Here is a 16038-nt window from a genome sequence, read left to right on the forward strand (position 1 = left end):
TTTAGATTCTTTTAAGTAGCATATTTAGCTTTAAGGACAGATCTGCACACACTCTCTTGGTATTTTAATCTCAGTGTCTATATGAGGTAGAGTCACCTGGAATAGTTTTCTCTGTCATGAAGGTGAGAAGTTCCTGGAGGTGCAATATGGCACATTCACTGTGACATTCTTTCATTAATCTTCTGCAATGTCACAAGGTTTACTCCAATCCAGTGTTGCATTCATTTTTCACCAAGATCTTGCAACAGCATTGATGATGGTAGAGTCTGACCTCTGCACAAAGCAGCTCTTCACCAGCACATCCCAAAGATTCTCAATGAGGTTAAGGTCTGGACTCGGTGGTGAACTCTCTCAATCCATGTGTGAAAATGATGATCTCATTCTCCCTGAACCACTCTTTCACAATTCCAGCCCCATGAATCCTGGCATTATCATCTTGGAACATGTCCGTGCCATCAGGGAAGAAAAAATCCATTGATGAAATAACCTGGTCTATATTCAGTATATTCAGGTAGTCAGCTGTCCTCATTCTTTCAGCACATACTGTTGCTGAACCTAGACCTGCAGACCAACTGCAGCATAAACCAACCCCACATCATTTGCTTAAACTAAAGGGACACTAAAGTCCCAAATTTTAGCTGATTCTACCCTCAGCTCAAATTTGGAAAAAATCCTAAAAAATGTGAGCTAGTAATGAAAAAATATGGTTTAGGATTTAGTGTTTTTTTAATAGTTTTCAAATCTTTAATGTTAACGTACAATGTAAAAAAATAAATAAATAAATAAATAAATAAATAAAGAAAAACACTAAATGAAAAGGTGTCCAAACTGACTGGCAATGTACTGTTTGTAATGTTTCTAAAAATGTGCACTAATATTGCTTAATTTTTATACAGTTTTCAAGATTTTTTTTAAACAAACATTATTACAAATATAGAGGAATAATGTTAAGCTTAATTTTAAAGCATTTTTTGTACATTATACAGTTTTCTTTAATTTGGGGGTGTTTTTTATAAGTTGAATTATAATTTAAATGGTTTAATAACAAAAAGAAAATTAAAATTATTTACTAAAGTTTTGAAAATATGTTTTAAATAATTTAGACATTTAAATTATTCATTAAGCTACATCTCTGAAAAATAATGTTTCTTTAATTTTACCAAATTGAAAACCTCTGGAATATAATTAAGAGGAAGATGAAGAATCACAAGCCATCAACCTAAGCTGAACTGCTTGAATTTTTGCACCAGGAGTAACATAAAGTTATCCAAAAGCAGTGTGTAAGACTGGTGGAGAACATGCCAAAATGCATGAAAACTGTGATTAAAAACCAGGGTTATTCCACCAAATATTGATTTCTGAACTTTTAAACTTTATGAATATGAACTTGTTTTCTTTGCATTATTTGAGGTCTGAAAGCTCTGCATCTTTTTTGTTATTTCAGAAATTATTTGTAGAAATCCTTTTCTACAAATAAATGCTCTAAATGACAATTATTTTTTACGTTTGGGGGGAATGTTGCCTGTAGTTTATAGAATAAAACTACAATGTCCATTTTACTCGAACATATACCTATAAATAACACAAACAGAGCTGTTTTTTAAAACATTAAACTATTGTCTGAGAATTCACTGTTTAGCCAGTCTTTCTAGGATAGCTACGCCCCTATAGGAAAGTAAACTTTGACATTAAGAGTAATCACAACCTTCACACTGTTTTATTTTCAAGGGACTGATGACACGTGCTAAATTTAGTATTTAATAATATTAATTTCACATATTGTCTCCATACTTGGCTAAAAGCTAAGTAAAGCTTAAGCTGTCCACCCTGTCATGGTAAAATTCCACAATTACAATAATTTTGAACAATTTAACACGTTTGTGGTTTAACTCCATTACAGTGTGGATGCATGCATGCAAGTGAAAATATAGTGATTAATCCGGGAAAATGTGATGCACAGTATAAAATGTGTGGCACAGTTTTCTGATAATGGCTCTTGGAAACATCTGAAACGAACCAGTTTATTATTGCACAACATGTACATGCCATAAAGGAGATAACAAAGGAAGGGCTGCAGTCTGAAGCGCTGAAAAAAATCAAAGCAGCCCCTGAAAGGCTAGCAAACAGCACAGCAGTAAGAACACTCCTGAACTAAACTAGGCTGATTTTGTATTATCCTGTGTTTATAAACCTTGTATAGTCATACTGGGTAGGTTATTACATATCGAGTCAGAAAGAACACAGTTGCTCTGATAGCTCTATGCTTGTTCACTGCTTGCTCTAAGCTAAGATTCCTTTAAGGAAAATTCCACTGACTTTTAAAATATTCTGCATTATTACACAATTTACATTTTTTCATGTAAACAAAGTCATTCAGTGTGGTTTGGTGTGATATTCTCATTATCTAGATACATCATATTTGGCTACCAATTCAGAATGGTTCACAGTGAAGGTAACACTAACCAGACCAGTCCAAGCAAGTAAAAGCTAGATGGATGCTTTAAATAAATAACATTTATTACACAAAATGGTTAATGAATACTTGTGCCTGTTGTTGACGATTTAAGGAGGAAAAAAAAAAAAACAGCAAGACCATCTTAAACTGGTTGACCAACCTGGTCGTGCTGGTTATGCTGGTTGAGCATATGGTATGTTTTTGTCTGACTGACCAGTTTTTCAACCACCATGATCATCAGCCTTGATTCCAGCTTAGACCACCCAAAACCAGCTACCATCAGAAGTTGGTCTTGAGCTGAATTTTATAGTAGGATAACTGTGGTTACTCTGAGAATGTCTGATTATATTAGAACGTATTGTATAATCATAAACATTACTTGTAAAAACTAATAACATAAGTGAAGACACATTCCACAGCACACCAAACTACTCTGAAAGATTCTGTTTACATCTCAATGTTTGTAATATGCCTAACTATTAAAAAAATCAGTGGAATTTCCTTTTAACATAAACAGTTAGCAGGATGTCACACGGTCAGTGTATTAAATCATGAACAGAGCAGAGATATGTGTGCTTCTTTGGTGCTTTAAGCACAGCAAGTGTCTCAAGGTGCACATCTTTCAAAGCACACACCAGTCCTCAGTTCTTGTGCATGTCTGTGTGTCCTTGGTGTCCCCTGAACTCAAAAGTCCAAGAGGGCCCGGGGTATTTCTCCGCTTTTCTGGGCAGGGTTCTGGAACAGCTCAGCAAACATGTAGTGTTTTCAAGCCTATCTAGTATCTTGAATCTTCTGCTGCACCTAAAGAATTGCAAATTTAAATTGGATGAATTGCACGTACAAAAGCAAGTAAGGACAAGTGCCCACAATTCACAACTTTACAATGTGCACGTGTGGCATTCATGGGTAGACTAAACAGGACAGGATTTTGTTTTGTTACATTTTGGCCCTTCTTTTCATCCAGATCATGAGCGCAGTAGATAATGACAATTACTAAAAAAAAAAAAAAAGGGGGGGGAATCAGCTTCAACTCAGAATCGATCAATCAGGCATACGCGTGGATATCATCTCTAGGTAAAACTGTAAAAAATAAAAACAAATGGTGCATTACATACATTCATTACAATGCGTTGGGCCTGCCAAAGCTGCTCTGCTCCTAAGCCTACTTTCAATATAATGTGATCCCTTTTCTTTACAGAAGTAATCTTTAGCACACAGAGTTGCCAAGTGTTGAAGCCTGATCTTAACAGGTTTTGCTATTTACAACCTGAAATATTATGTATTACACGGTATAATTTTCCAAAAAAACAGTGCTTAACCAACAACCTGATGAAGAAAGGGGCTGCAGAATACTCTATACAGAGAAATATTAACTGACAAGAAAAAGAAAAAAAAGTGAATGGAAAATGGATTCAAATTGTAGATTGCAAGCAATTGACGAAAGTCCAGAGCCAACCTTCCAGTCGGGATGCAGAAAAAATAGAGCTTTAAAAATTACAGTGTGTCTTCAGAGTAGAAGAAAGATGGCAGAGGAGCAGAGAAGCCGAGAAGCTGGAGAATTCACCCATGGGATGTTTTGGCAGGTCAGCTGAGGACAGAAAAAAGTCAAGTGTTTCTGATGTGTAGTCTGACTCCTGTCTACTGTAGTGTGTCCACAAATGCGTCAAACTCATCGATGTCCTTCTCGTAGATGGCCAGTTTCTCTGGCAACGAGTCCTGCAGAACAAACAACAGATTATTACATTTCATTCTCAAAGTTTAATATAACTTTAATTCAGAATGTCTGACGTCTGTGATGTAAAAAAAAATATATAAAAATGATTGCTTATTATTATAAATATTATTATTATTATAAGGAGTGTTAGTTTAGCTGAATAAGAATGCATGTAGGGCTGCTGTCCGTCTCTCTCACCAGGTCCTCAGCCATAGACTGCGCGCTGACGTCGATGGACAGGCTGGCAAGCTGGGGAGGGTTCTGGAACTCTCTGTAAAAAGTGCCCAGGTCCATTGGCAACAGGTCATCCTTAGAGAATGCTGGTTTCTGAAATGTAAAGACACATCTAGTCACAAAAATGTAATTTTGAAAGATATAGATCAAAACATAACTGACAATTACACTTGTTTGAATTTTTGGATGCTTCTATTTTCACTGTGTAATTATTGTAATTCCAGATTGTTTGATTGTCTGATTTCACAATACATGCTTGTTTACAAAGTTTTTTGATCAGATGCTCAGTTTCTACATAACATAAAACAATCAATAGAAATGAATGGTTTGCAAACATTTTTAATAAACACTTATACATTTATAACCTCCAACCAACAAATGGTACCACTACAACCACTTGGTAACAGCTCAGAAACCACCCAGGATACCAGAAAGCTGCCAAGCAAAACCCTATCTACCACTAACCAGATCAATAATCCTGTCAAAATGTCTATGGGCCATGTATTAACACCAAAGCAACCAGCTAGCAACCAGTAACCCCCTGGAATACCAAAGTAACCAACTCAAACTTTTTTTTTTAAAGAAAATCTTGGTTTAAACGATATGTCTCAACTTCATCTAACATTAAATCAGTGTGAACAAAGGTAAACTATTAATCTAGGAAAACGCTTATCTGAAGGCGATTATTTTGCTTGACTAAACGATAGATACATGTAGAGCTAAGCAATACATTTCTCTGTACTTCTCTGTTCTGTTGCACCTAATTAAGAGAAGTATATCCAGTGGAATTCCAGGTATTGACCAGATTGATGAAACTTTTAGCTCTTCAGCTGTTTTTGAGGAGTTTTATATTCATATGTATCTTTCATGTTTCATATAATATTTAAATTTGGTATCTTATAAATATTTGTTGTATGTGCTGTTTACAAGGCAAAGAAAATGTCTGTTTGTCTGTAGTTTATGTTCTGCAGTGGGGTACATACAAAGTCGACCATAACAAAGTCCTCCTGTGTTTGGCCCCCACTTTGGCTGGAGCTCTGGGAGTGAAGGCTGCCCTGCAGCGGGGAGGAGGGGGTCGGTGATGCCGGCGGGTGCACCTGGACAGATTGCATAACACAGGAAAACACTTTCAAGATAATAATAATACTACAGCTGCAACTGCCCATTCCCCTGATTTCCTGCACTCATACTGAGAAGCTTTGAGCTGAAAGCTACAGTTTCTTGATATGCGTTTGATGTATGCTACAAAGTCTAAAATTCTATTTTTAAGGTCAGCTACATCTAATAAATCAAATAAATGCAGAGGCATAATGTGGCAGGATTTCCTGCCCTCTTCATGTGACCTGAATTTTACCAAGCAGACTACACTTAGTCTCACTCTATATCTACTAGATCCAGAGGCTAATGCAAAATGTGTAAAGGTTGGGGTCACGGAGGTCACATAGTGGACATTGTTCATGTTTTTTTTTTTGGTGTCTTAACAGTGAGGAACGATGATTTGCTGATAACATGTTTGTGTCAGTATTTGTTCAGGTCAGTTACATACCATGGGGTCATTTTCCTCCAGGTCGTATGCTCTGGGCGCAAACGCAGCAAACGGCAGATCCAGACTGGCTGTGGTCACCTGGACAAACACAAATTGAAGATCATCATTACAATGACTTCCCCCAGGCTCATTGTGTGTATTTATGTGTGTGTAGTCACCTGTGTGGTGGGTTTGTTGACGAAGGCTCCCACTTTTCTGGTAAAGGTTGTCTCAATGGCCTCTGAAGGGGACGCACTCTTTACCTCAGTACTCCTCGACAACACATCTGCATCACCACTACACACACACAAAAACAGTGAAATCCAATCTGAATGATCCAGCACTGCAGAATATATGAAACTATAAAAGAAAGGAATCCTTTAAACTGCCCTCACCTGCTGCAGCTGGAGGGTGGGGCCTGGTGGGGCATGTCTGCAGCAGGGCAGGAAGGGAGCCGGCCATGGTCAGCCTGAGTGCCGTGACTGGGCTGAAGAAGTACCTGTGGGACTCCGCCCTCTTTCCCTGGTACCACCATCTGATAAGAAATCATTCATATTCATTGCAGTTTAGCAGCAATAACAACATGCAACAACAAAATAATTTTACACAGTGGTTTTGAAAGATCATACAACATGACATGAACCTGACCAAAGGTCTGACAAAAAGTGTCAGCTGGACAATAAAAATGCAGGACTGCCCTCTGAAAGACAGAGGGTTAATCATTTGTTAAACCATCAAATGTTCTTAAGTTACACATTGTTTTTTTAAGTCAGTCAGTATCAATCAATTGTAATACAAAGACACAACAAAAATAAGCATACAAAAAGCACAGGGATAATGTTTTTGATACACAGATATTAAGAAATGTATGTATGTGAAAACTGGTGCTTATGCATGAGTAATAAAAGTAATGAGAGAAGCTCAACCAAAGAAACACTAACAAAGTTGTGTAGGAGAATTCGCTGATCATTAAACAATCACAGGGCATTCATTCATACTAGAGACCACCGAAAAATTAATGTGAGGAAAAAAAAAAACAATAAAATGAGACCTTTACCTGTTCTTTATAATAAAAGGCAAACAGTGCAACAAGCTGAGTAACTGCAGTTCATCCAAAGAAATCAGTTTTTAGAGAAAGGATATTTTTATTATTATGACACTGGTGAGTTTTTATTGTTATTTATTTATTTTTTTATGTTTTTTTAAGTTCCTATTTCTATGCTTGAAGTTGAAGTGCTTGACAATTTAGTCACTGACTGACTGAGAGTGCATGTGATACCTGGTGCGGGTGGGCAGCAGTAGTGCAGGCTGTAGGATGACACACATCTACTGCACCCATTGGTGGAGTCTGGTACGACATGCGAGAAGTACAAAGCTGAGATAGACAAGAGAATTTGTATGAATTAGTGTTATTTTTCAGTATTGAAAATAACAATATAAAAAATGAATGAAACAAAATATATATACTGTTGAAATATTTTTTGTTGTTACAAAATTACATTTGCAATGTGATTTGTTTACTTACATCACAGCAAAATAGAAATACACAAAATCTAATACAGTTAAATTAGTAAATGAAGCAGAAAGCAGACCTGACAACAGAACATTTACAACAGTGGGCAACTTACAATATAGGACTCATGGTGCTTCAGGTAGAGCAATAATCCCTGTTAGTGCACCCTTTCAAACAGCAGTGGAAGATGTTAGAGGAAAGTAGTGGAACAATAAGGAATGTGCTAGTGTAGTGAGGTGCAGACAGAGGAAGAGCATTGCAGGAGCAGGTGAGAATGGAAAAAACATTACGAGTTTGGTGGAAGGAACACAGGACAAAGGAAGCAAATTTTACTTTTTTAAACCTACACAAATATGAGAGGTGAGCAGAAAATAGCAGACATTTACTTTGCATTTGAAAATCATTTGAAGAATTTGAACTTTTCTTTTTTATCTTCTATTAATAAAGTGTTTTTTGCAAGCAACTGTAATTAATTAGGTGTAAATTACACAATTCTACGCACCTCTGCTTGGCATACGGAACTAGCGAAGCCCTCAAGTCTGTAGCTGCATTTTACATTAATGTATTTTATTATGGTCTTGATTATAATCACTTGTTAAGGTTTAACAAGCACATTACGTATAGATCTTATAATGCAAATGAAACTTAGGATCACTTAATCAGCTCAAAAAGATTGAGTTGATTAAGGCCAAAAAAAGGTCACTCACTCTCTGGGTACTCTATGCAAAAATTATAGAGTTAAAAAGAGGTCAAGAAGAGGTTAAAAAGGGTGGGCATAGCATGGGCACACACACATTTACACACTTTTTTGACATTTTAGCTGAACATGATTGGTTGCCAAATATTTTGTGTATCCCTAATATTAATCTTTATCATTTATTGATAGGCCAATGTTGCTGCCTTTATTTATTATTTAATAACCCTAAATCACTTCAAAGTGTTTTAGAGACAGTTGCTTTCTTGTTGCCAACATAAGGACAAATTATTAAATCCATTAACAAGAAGGGTTCATTTGTAAGCTGATCGTGGATAGGTCGACTTGTCTCCACACTTTTTAGATTCTGCCAATCCTCTCTCTTTCTCTCTCTCACACGCAAACACATGCATGCACACGCACACCTCCCACATACGCTCAGGACTCACTTGCTGTGAGAAGCCCAGCCCCGTCATGGGGACCTTCAGAGTGGCCATCAGACCAGGCTTAGGAGTCTTACAATATGCTTGACTTACAGTACACACACACTACTCACAGAAAAAGAGGGGAGAGAAAACAAGGGAGCAACAAGAAAAATGAAAAACCCTACCACACAAATTTAATGAGAAAAGGTCAATCTGGTAGCTTGTTGCTATGAAGAAACTGCTGAGTCACTCAAAATTCAAGAGTTTATAAATATAAATAAACATAAATAACTTTTTATGTAAATCACAAACAGTTTTTAATAAGCACAACTGCTAATTTACAGGCATTTCAGGGCCCCAAGCAAAATAGATTGCTAAAGTTTAATATTTTGCTGGCTGCAGGAATCACAAAACTTGCTGGCTGGGTACTGTGAGCAACTAATAGAAGGGGCCTCTTTAAGGAAGATTGTCATAGTACTTTCCCTGCTTTGACCATCACAGATTTTCACAAAATTCAATTTTTTACCAATCATTCTCTTGTAAATTGAATTCCCTAGGCAATTGATTTGCTTGCTTGCAACAGGCCTGAAAATGAGACGTATCGCCCTCTGTAGGACGTGCGCTATTGAAAGCAGCAGAAAGAGACTTGAGTTTCCAGTACCAAGATACCAGATTGATCAAAAGAACAGAAGAACAAAAAAAGAAAGAAAATACATTTAAGCAAAGTTAAGTAAGAATAAATATAAAGTGATATTCGAAGCAGATGCAGTGCATGAATCAGGCAGCATAATGGCTAAAAGTGAATTAACAATGAAGCCAACAGAACTACTAAAGCACGGGATGTACTAAGAAGCAGGGTTTGAGACATATCCAGAATGGTGCAGTGTGGAATTTAAGCTCTGAGATGAAACAGCATTAACCCTACCTATCTCTGACTTCACCTGAGTAGGAAATAAGGTCATTCTGCCTGTGATTTTGATCAAATAAATGTCTTTGAAAATTTCAGGTCAGAAATCCTCATTTCAATGTGATTCAACATACGTGAACTTTGACACATTAATCTGAATGCTTCACAATTAGTGATGCTGCATACTTTGGTTAATAGATAGCATACACACTTCTAATCCCCCCCGTTACATCAGGAAAAAAAGAGATTGAGCCCAAAATGAATGAGGGTGAACGCAGCTAATCGGCTGAAAAAAATGGAAAATAGTGACTTAGGTAGGATTTTGGCCAGGACAGTTTAAATGTAAAATTGATGGCAGAGTGTGGTTCATTTTGTGTTGTGTTTAAACCCTGACCAATAGACAGCACTGCATATTACAGTGATTTTTAGATGATGAGAGTTTTGCTTAAAAAATGTTTATTGCAAGTATAAACGCAACAGCTATCTATTACCAGTACAATGAGCTGTGTTTTAGTGTAAAAAGGGCTTAATATCGTGCCTACACACATATTACCACTTTAGTCGAGTTTTACAGGAAAACCAAACCTCCCGTATGTGGGCCAATAGTGTTATTCACTAAGCTATCCAACCACTCCAAGGCTGCCACTGACACAAGGAAATGTAAATAATGCAGGAAAATGTAAATAAACTACAAAATAGCCTCTTTGAAAGAGCATGTGCTGAATGAGGAGCTTGTTTAGCCGCGAAGAAAACAAGCACGGCAAGTGTCTTTTCGCATAAAAGCAGCAGGGTTTGGATAGGCTTCTACCTGAGAGGGTGGAGAAGTGGAAAACGAGGTGGTGCAGACTTCCTGGGAGTCCTCCACTCCAGCATAAGCCCCTCCTTCTTCTTCACCAGGAGCTCTATAAAAAAAAACAGTTGAAAATGAGTAAATATCTCAAACACAAAAGTGTAGGAGATAATAAATACTGTGTTTTATTAATGTTGCCCAAAAAAAAATCTACCTGTAGTTGCAGGGGTGCATGAGGGCTGTGTTGCCGAGGGGGCGCTCCACAAAGTGGTCAATAATAATGCCCATGATAGGGGCAGTCCTTTCAAACTGCCTGTAAGAAAAAACAAAAAACAAAAGGATCTGCAGGTAAGTGAAGGCCAATAAGTTTAATTCATATTGCTGGAATGAGTAAAACTACTTTTTTTCTCAAATGATCATATATATAGTTTCCACCTTATCCAACCAACCCTTATTTCTGTGCAAAGCAGAGTTTACCTAGAGGACATCAGTGCCAGATTTGTGCGATATGCACAGGAGAGTGTAAGGGTGCCTATTGGGGTCCCAACAATGCCCACACGTACTGTCTGAAAGCCTGTGCAGAACAGCAGGAGAGAGGAAGAGTGAAATCCAAACTAATCAAATACATACAATGATGACTCTCATCGCACTGAACCAAAAGTCTCACCATCTCCTAGACCCGACAGCTGCACGTCTCCAAAATATATCCTGTAAACACAACAGCAGAGTAATGATGAGCTCATTCTAATTAATAAAACATAGAATACAAATGTATCTTTGGTTTTACCTTTAAAAAAGCAAATTAAATGAGACCCAACACCTCACAGTATACACATAACATTCATTGGTTTACAATTTAATGCAATTTATTAATATATGTAGACGCATTAGGAACAAATGATTTCATATTGTAGAAATCGTCCCCTCTAATAGTCCTGCTCTAAATACTGATGTTATTATAACAAATCATATATTGCTAATTTATTTTAGTACCTGTAGAGAATGACATAATCATGGCCTTGCTTGCGTGAGAGTTTGTAGGCAGGAGTAACTCTTGTGATGGCCAGAAGAGACTTAAGCAGCAGGGATAGGCGGGTATAAACTGTGTAGGAAACTTTAATGTCCTTTTCACACCTGAAACAAGAACAAACAGTTAATATTCACTGTACCTAATGTGCAGAAAATGAAGTGGCAGATTTGATGGGAAGGATTGGAAACAGCCTTTAGCCAATTACAACATTTCGTTTATGAACTGTAATTATTTAACAAATATAAATAAACTTATTAAGCTGTAGAGGCTCACTCAATTATCTTCTGTGGACTACTTACTTTTAGCGCCACCCCAAGGAAAATGTGGTCTTATATTCTTCAAAGGTTCCTTTCATTTAAAATATTCGTTTTTTTTCCTGAAATTCCAGGTTCTTGATGTAAACTGTGAACACCAGAGCTCTAGCTTTTTTTCTTTGTTGTCAATGTTATGTTCTGTGTTGTGAACTCTTTGAAGGTCAAGATTCTGTTTACAATTGCTTTACAGGATTGATTAGAAAGTACTAGAAATCTCTCCTCTCAGACGGTTTTACAAAACCTAATCCCACGTACAGGCCAGAAGGCCTTTTTTAACATGAAGAACTGTTGATAATGCAGGATCAGAGAAACTCATGGCTGTGAAAATATAGAAAAACTGATGATGAGCATTTCTGTTTTACTGGAATTGAATGAATGTTTAACACCCGTGCATTAAAAGATCATTAATGCCCAGACAGAGATTTTTGTATTTCCTGCAGCTTTTGATATTTACCATTTGATCATTTAAAAATTTCTTCTGCTTTCATCTTCTTTAATAATTATAAACTTTAATCCTAAATTGGGAGAACCTTCTTTTTATTATGTTTTTGGTTCAATTCTGGTTAAAATGACCTAAAACATCAAACAACTTACTTCTCATTCATCTCCAGACACCATGTTTCCAATTCCATTGAATCGCCCTGCAAAATGGAAAACAAAATTATATTACTACAAAAGGCCTTGGGGCAGTTTCCCAGACAGGGATTAGGCATAGACTTGAACTACACAGCATTCTGAATAGAAATTTTACATTGAAAGTAAAACATAGTCTAAGTCTAGGCCTAATGCTTTTCTGGGAAACTGTCCCATAATATCTCTCATATAGTCTCTTAAGACTGAAGGGAGGGAAAAAAATGTAATCACATAAGGCAAAGTCCAAAACATTTTAATAAACCATTTTACCATTTTTAAATGATGTTTTAAGTGAAGAATTATTTATAATAGAAAATAACTTCACATAATGCTATGGTTGTATATTTTGTATGTTTTCCCACCTAATAATACTATAATATTAATTTCATGGTTAATCATTGCATCTGGCCTGGCAAAAAGAAAAAAAGAAATACTCAAGACACTTGATCATATTTTCAAGTCAAGTAGTGTTCATATTTAACAAACAACTTTGACAAATCAACAACACAACAACTGACAATGCTGAAAACAAGACAGAAAATGATTCCTATATAACCTATATCAGCCACAGAGAAGACAAAAGCCATATTCTCATATTCTGTCAGGCAGCCAACGGGAGAACAATTCAGCACTCGGGACAGCAGCCATCTGTCTCCCACTAGCACATTTACTGTAAACACTAAAACATTTACAATAAGAAAGAAGCTGCCGCTGCCGCCACCAGAATCATCTAGGCGCCTTTATTGGGCATGTCCAAGGTCTTAGCAAAGTCATAGCAAGTTGTGCATGAACAAAAATTGCCATTGTATTACATCATGACTGGTTTATTAGCACTCTGGCATTCCTTCTCTACTGGTAATTAATTTGATATTTTCCCAGTTATCTAGTCCTCATCTGTTAAATTTAACTTTTTGACTAATTTTGCATTTTCTTCTAAGCCTTACTGTCAACTGTAGCAAAGACCTTAACCACAATTGACAATCTACTGATTTGTAACAAAAAGGAGCAATTTCGTTCATTTATGGACAAAAAGGGTTGTTTTTTATGTACAACAAAACATCTCAACAGAAAGAAGATCCTAACTCAGAAATACTTCCTGTTAATACAACAGCATACTTTTTTAACGAAACAATTAAATGTTACTTAGTCATCTTAACATGTTAATGCTTAGAAAGAAAATGTATACACAAATGAAACAGTGAAACTTTACAATGCCAGTTGTGTTTTAGGTTTTGCCTCCTAAAGACTAACACATTACCTCTGATGTTTTTAGGGAGATCTCCACACACATAGAACGCCCAATGCTGGGCAGTTGCCCAGCCAAAGCCTTCTTAGCTTCATGTGTCACCTCTGGGATGTCTTTAATTGCCAGGGTAAACTGAAAGAAACACATACACTGTTAACAAGATTACATAATAACATTAATAATGTCAGAAAGGATCTCTTGATAAGGAACGTAAATTAGTATTGTCTTACCCAGTCTGAACCAGTGGGGGAAGATGATGAGCGAGTGCAGATCTTCTCACCCAGTCGAGCCTGCACTATCACCTGAACTGTCTAAATCACACAAAAACAGGGACAGAAATTCAGACATACAAAGTCAAAATCATATCTTTTAATACAACGTCAACCGTTTGTATGAGACAGCAATAACTAAAATTACACAAAATGTCACCTTTAAGGCAAAGAACTTAATGAATTTGTCCAAGTCTTTCCGGTCCTGTGGGCTCAAATCGCTGTCCATTGTGACGTGAGCCTGCAAGACAAAAACAGACATGAACATAACAAACGAGGCAGGTCTCTGACGTTCCTTCTGAAGTTGTAAAGATATTTCCCCCTAAACTGTGATCCTGGTGATATATCACCCTGCAGAGTTTAGTTCCCACCCTATAGGTTGAGACATTTACTCTAACGCTACATAATGATGGGTAGATCTCCAGGACTAGAACAGCTGCAACTAATGCCCACGATAGTAAACAATGCCATGCCCTTCATGTCATGTTTTAAAATTAAGAATAAAACAGCTGAAAGTGGGATTTAAAAGTCCTTTAAATACCTAGATGATGATTACATGTAGAAAGTATTAATATTCAGAGGGTAAATATGCAGCACTTTTGGGGACACAGACCAAGTTGAGTGTAAACTGTGTGTGTGAGCCTATTATGCCTCTCCCATTGCATTTCTGACTCCAGCACTTAGCTTAGGGCATTTCAGTTACAAATTAATGATTAACAGACTAAGAATTGTGGCATCTTTAATACAGCTCCAGTCAAAAGTTTGGACACACCTTCTCATTCAATGTTTTACTGTATCTAATTTATTTTCAATATTGTAGAATAATATTAAATAGCAACACATTCAGAATTATGTAGTATACAGTAAAAAAAAGGGTTTGTCTTCCAAAATCACCCGATCTAAACCCGATCAACTGAGATGGTGATTTGAGATGGATGAGTTGGAGCTTCACAGCGTGAAGAAAAAGAAGCAACTGTTGTTCTGAACCTCCAGGAACTTTTTCAAGACGCTGAGAAAACTATTCCAAGTGACTCTCCCCCATGAAGATACTGAACTTAAAATACCAGGAGTGTCCAGATCTGTCCTCAAAATTAAATGTGGTACTTAGAAGAATCTAAAGTATAAAATAAATTCTGGATTGTTTAACACTTTTTGTTTGCAACATAATTTTATTATAGCTAACATTAAATTTACAACTTAAAAATATATAAACAGAAAGAAAACACATAGAATGAGAAGTGTGTGTCCAAACGCCTGACTGGTACTGTATGATAAATTTCATAAGTTTAGCAAGGTAAAAAGTAGTTAAATCTGTCAATGACAAATGCAGTTGCCACACAGCTATCAAACATAGTTAGTTACCTAACCTAGTTTAGGTAAGCTAGTCACCGAGCTAACTAGTTTAACACGCCTCTCACGGGTGATGCTATAAACAACAATATCAAATAAATACACTAAATTTGTTTATTAACAAACCACCAGTAGCTTTTCCGACTCAGTGTCACTTAAATAATTGAATAAACTCGCTGTCATTTCTGTCCAATGGCGCTAAAATGAAACTAACTAGCTTAACAACAGGAAAACAGCAGCGCAGCAGCTAATGCTAAAGCTAATGCTAAAGCTAACAGCAACACAGCGACATGCACGCGCACATACTCACAGCTCATTCCCCACTCTGCAGTCAGCGCTCACACTGTTAATACACTTAAATTACACTTATAAAAACTATAAAATGCGGCCTAATAGACCACGCGTCTCAAACACGAGTCAGTACATCAAAACAACATCCGTCGACTAAGCTCTCCATTTCTGTTTATTTTGTTCGGCGAGCTGCTGAGCTAGGTCAGTGACTGACGTGTTACATTAGCGGGAAAACGCAGCAGCACTTTCGTCATTTTAATCAGTCGTTTAAAATAATGCTGTGGCGTGAAATAATAAAATTAAACGCATGTGCATTTTAATATTGTATTTAAAAATGATCAGTTTCTTTGACTTTCTTCGGCATAAAGTTATCCAAAAGCAGTGTGTAAGACTAGTGAAGGAGAACATGCCAAGATGCATTAAACTGTGATTAAAAACCAGGGTTATTCCACCAAATATTGATTTCTAAACTCATAACTTTATGAACATGAACTTGTTTTCTTTGCATTATTTGCGGTCTAAAAGCTCTGCATTTTTTGTTATTTAAGCCATTTCTCATTTTCTGCAAATAAAAAAAGGAACTTCCTAAACAAAACAATAAAAATTAAAGGTAAAAGCATTAGAAAAACAAGCAAACAATATAAGATT

At 36.6% G+C, this 16038-nt stretch overlaps 1 protein-coding gene across 3 annotated transcripts; it reads right to left on the reverse strand.

The window, feature by feature from the left end:
- Positions 1-2007: 2007 nt before the first annotated feature.
- Positions 2008-15613, reverse strand: atg13 (ATG13 autophagy related 13 homolog (S. cerevisiae)). 3 transcript variants are annotated; one of them, XM_007244908.4, is made up of 18 exons: positions 15410-15613; positions 13910-13990; positions 13711-13791; positions 13493-13612; positions 12196-12242; positions 11251-11391; positions 10925-10965; positions 10735-10831; positions 10472-10570; positions 10276-10369; positions 8585-8683; positions 7208-7303; positions 6324-6463; positions 6108-6225; positions 5950-6027; positions 5387-5500; positions 4368-4496; positions 2008-4171 (listed from the first exon to the last, which is right to left on the reverse strand). In XM_007244908.4, exons 2-18 carry the CDS (start codon positions 13976-13978, stop codon positions 4094-4096), a joined length of 1641 nt encoding a protein of 546 aa, XP_007244970.3. In that variant the 5' UTR covers positions 13979-13990; positions 15410-15613; the 3' UTR covers positions 2008-4093. The 3 variants fall into 3 exon arrangements, with proteins under 3 accessions (XP_007244970.3, XP_049326967.1, XP_049326968.1); XM_049471010.1 differs by lacking the exon at positions 15410-15613 and adding an exon at positions 15226-15345; XM_049471011.1 differs by lacking the exons at positions 8585-8683; positions 15410-15613 and adding an exon at positions 15226-15342.
- Positions 15614-16038: the final 425 nt, after the last annotated feature.

Source organism: Astyanax mexicanus, chromosome 23, assembly GCF_023375975.1.
Source record: "Astyanax mexicanus isolate ESR-SI-001 chromosome 23, AstMex3_surface, whole genome shotgun sequence".
NCBI classification, from domain to species: Eukaryota; Metazoa; Chordata; class Actinopteri; order Characiformes; family Acestrorhamphidae; genus Astyanax; species Astyanax mexicanus.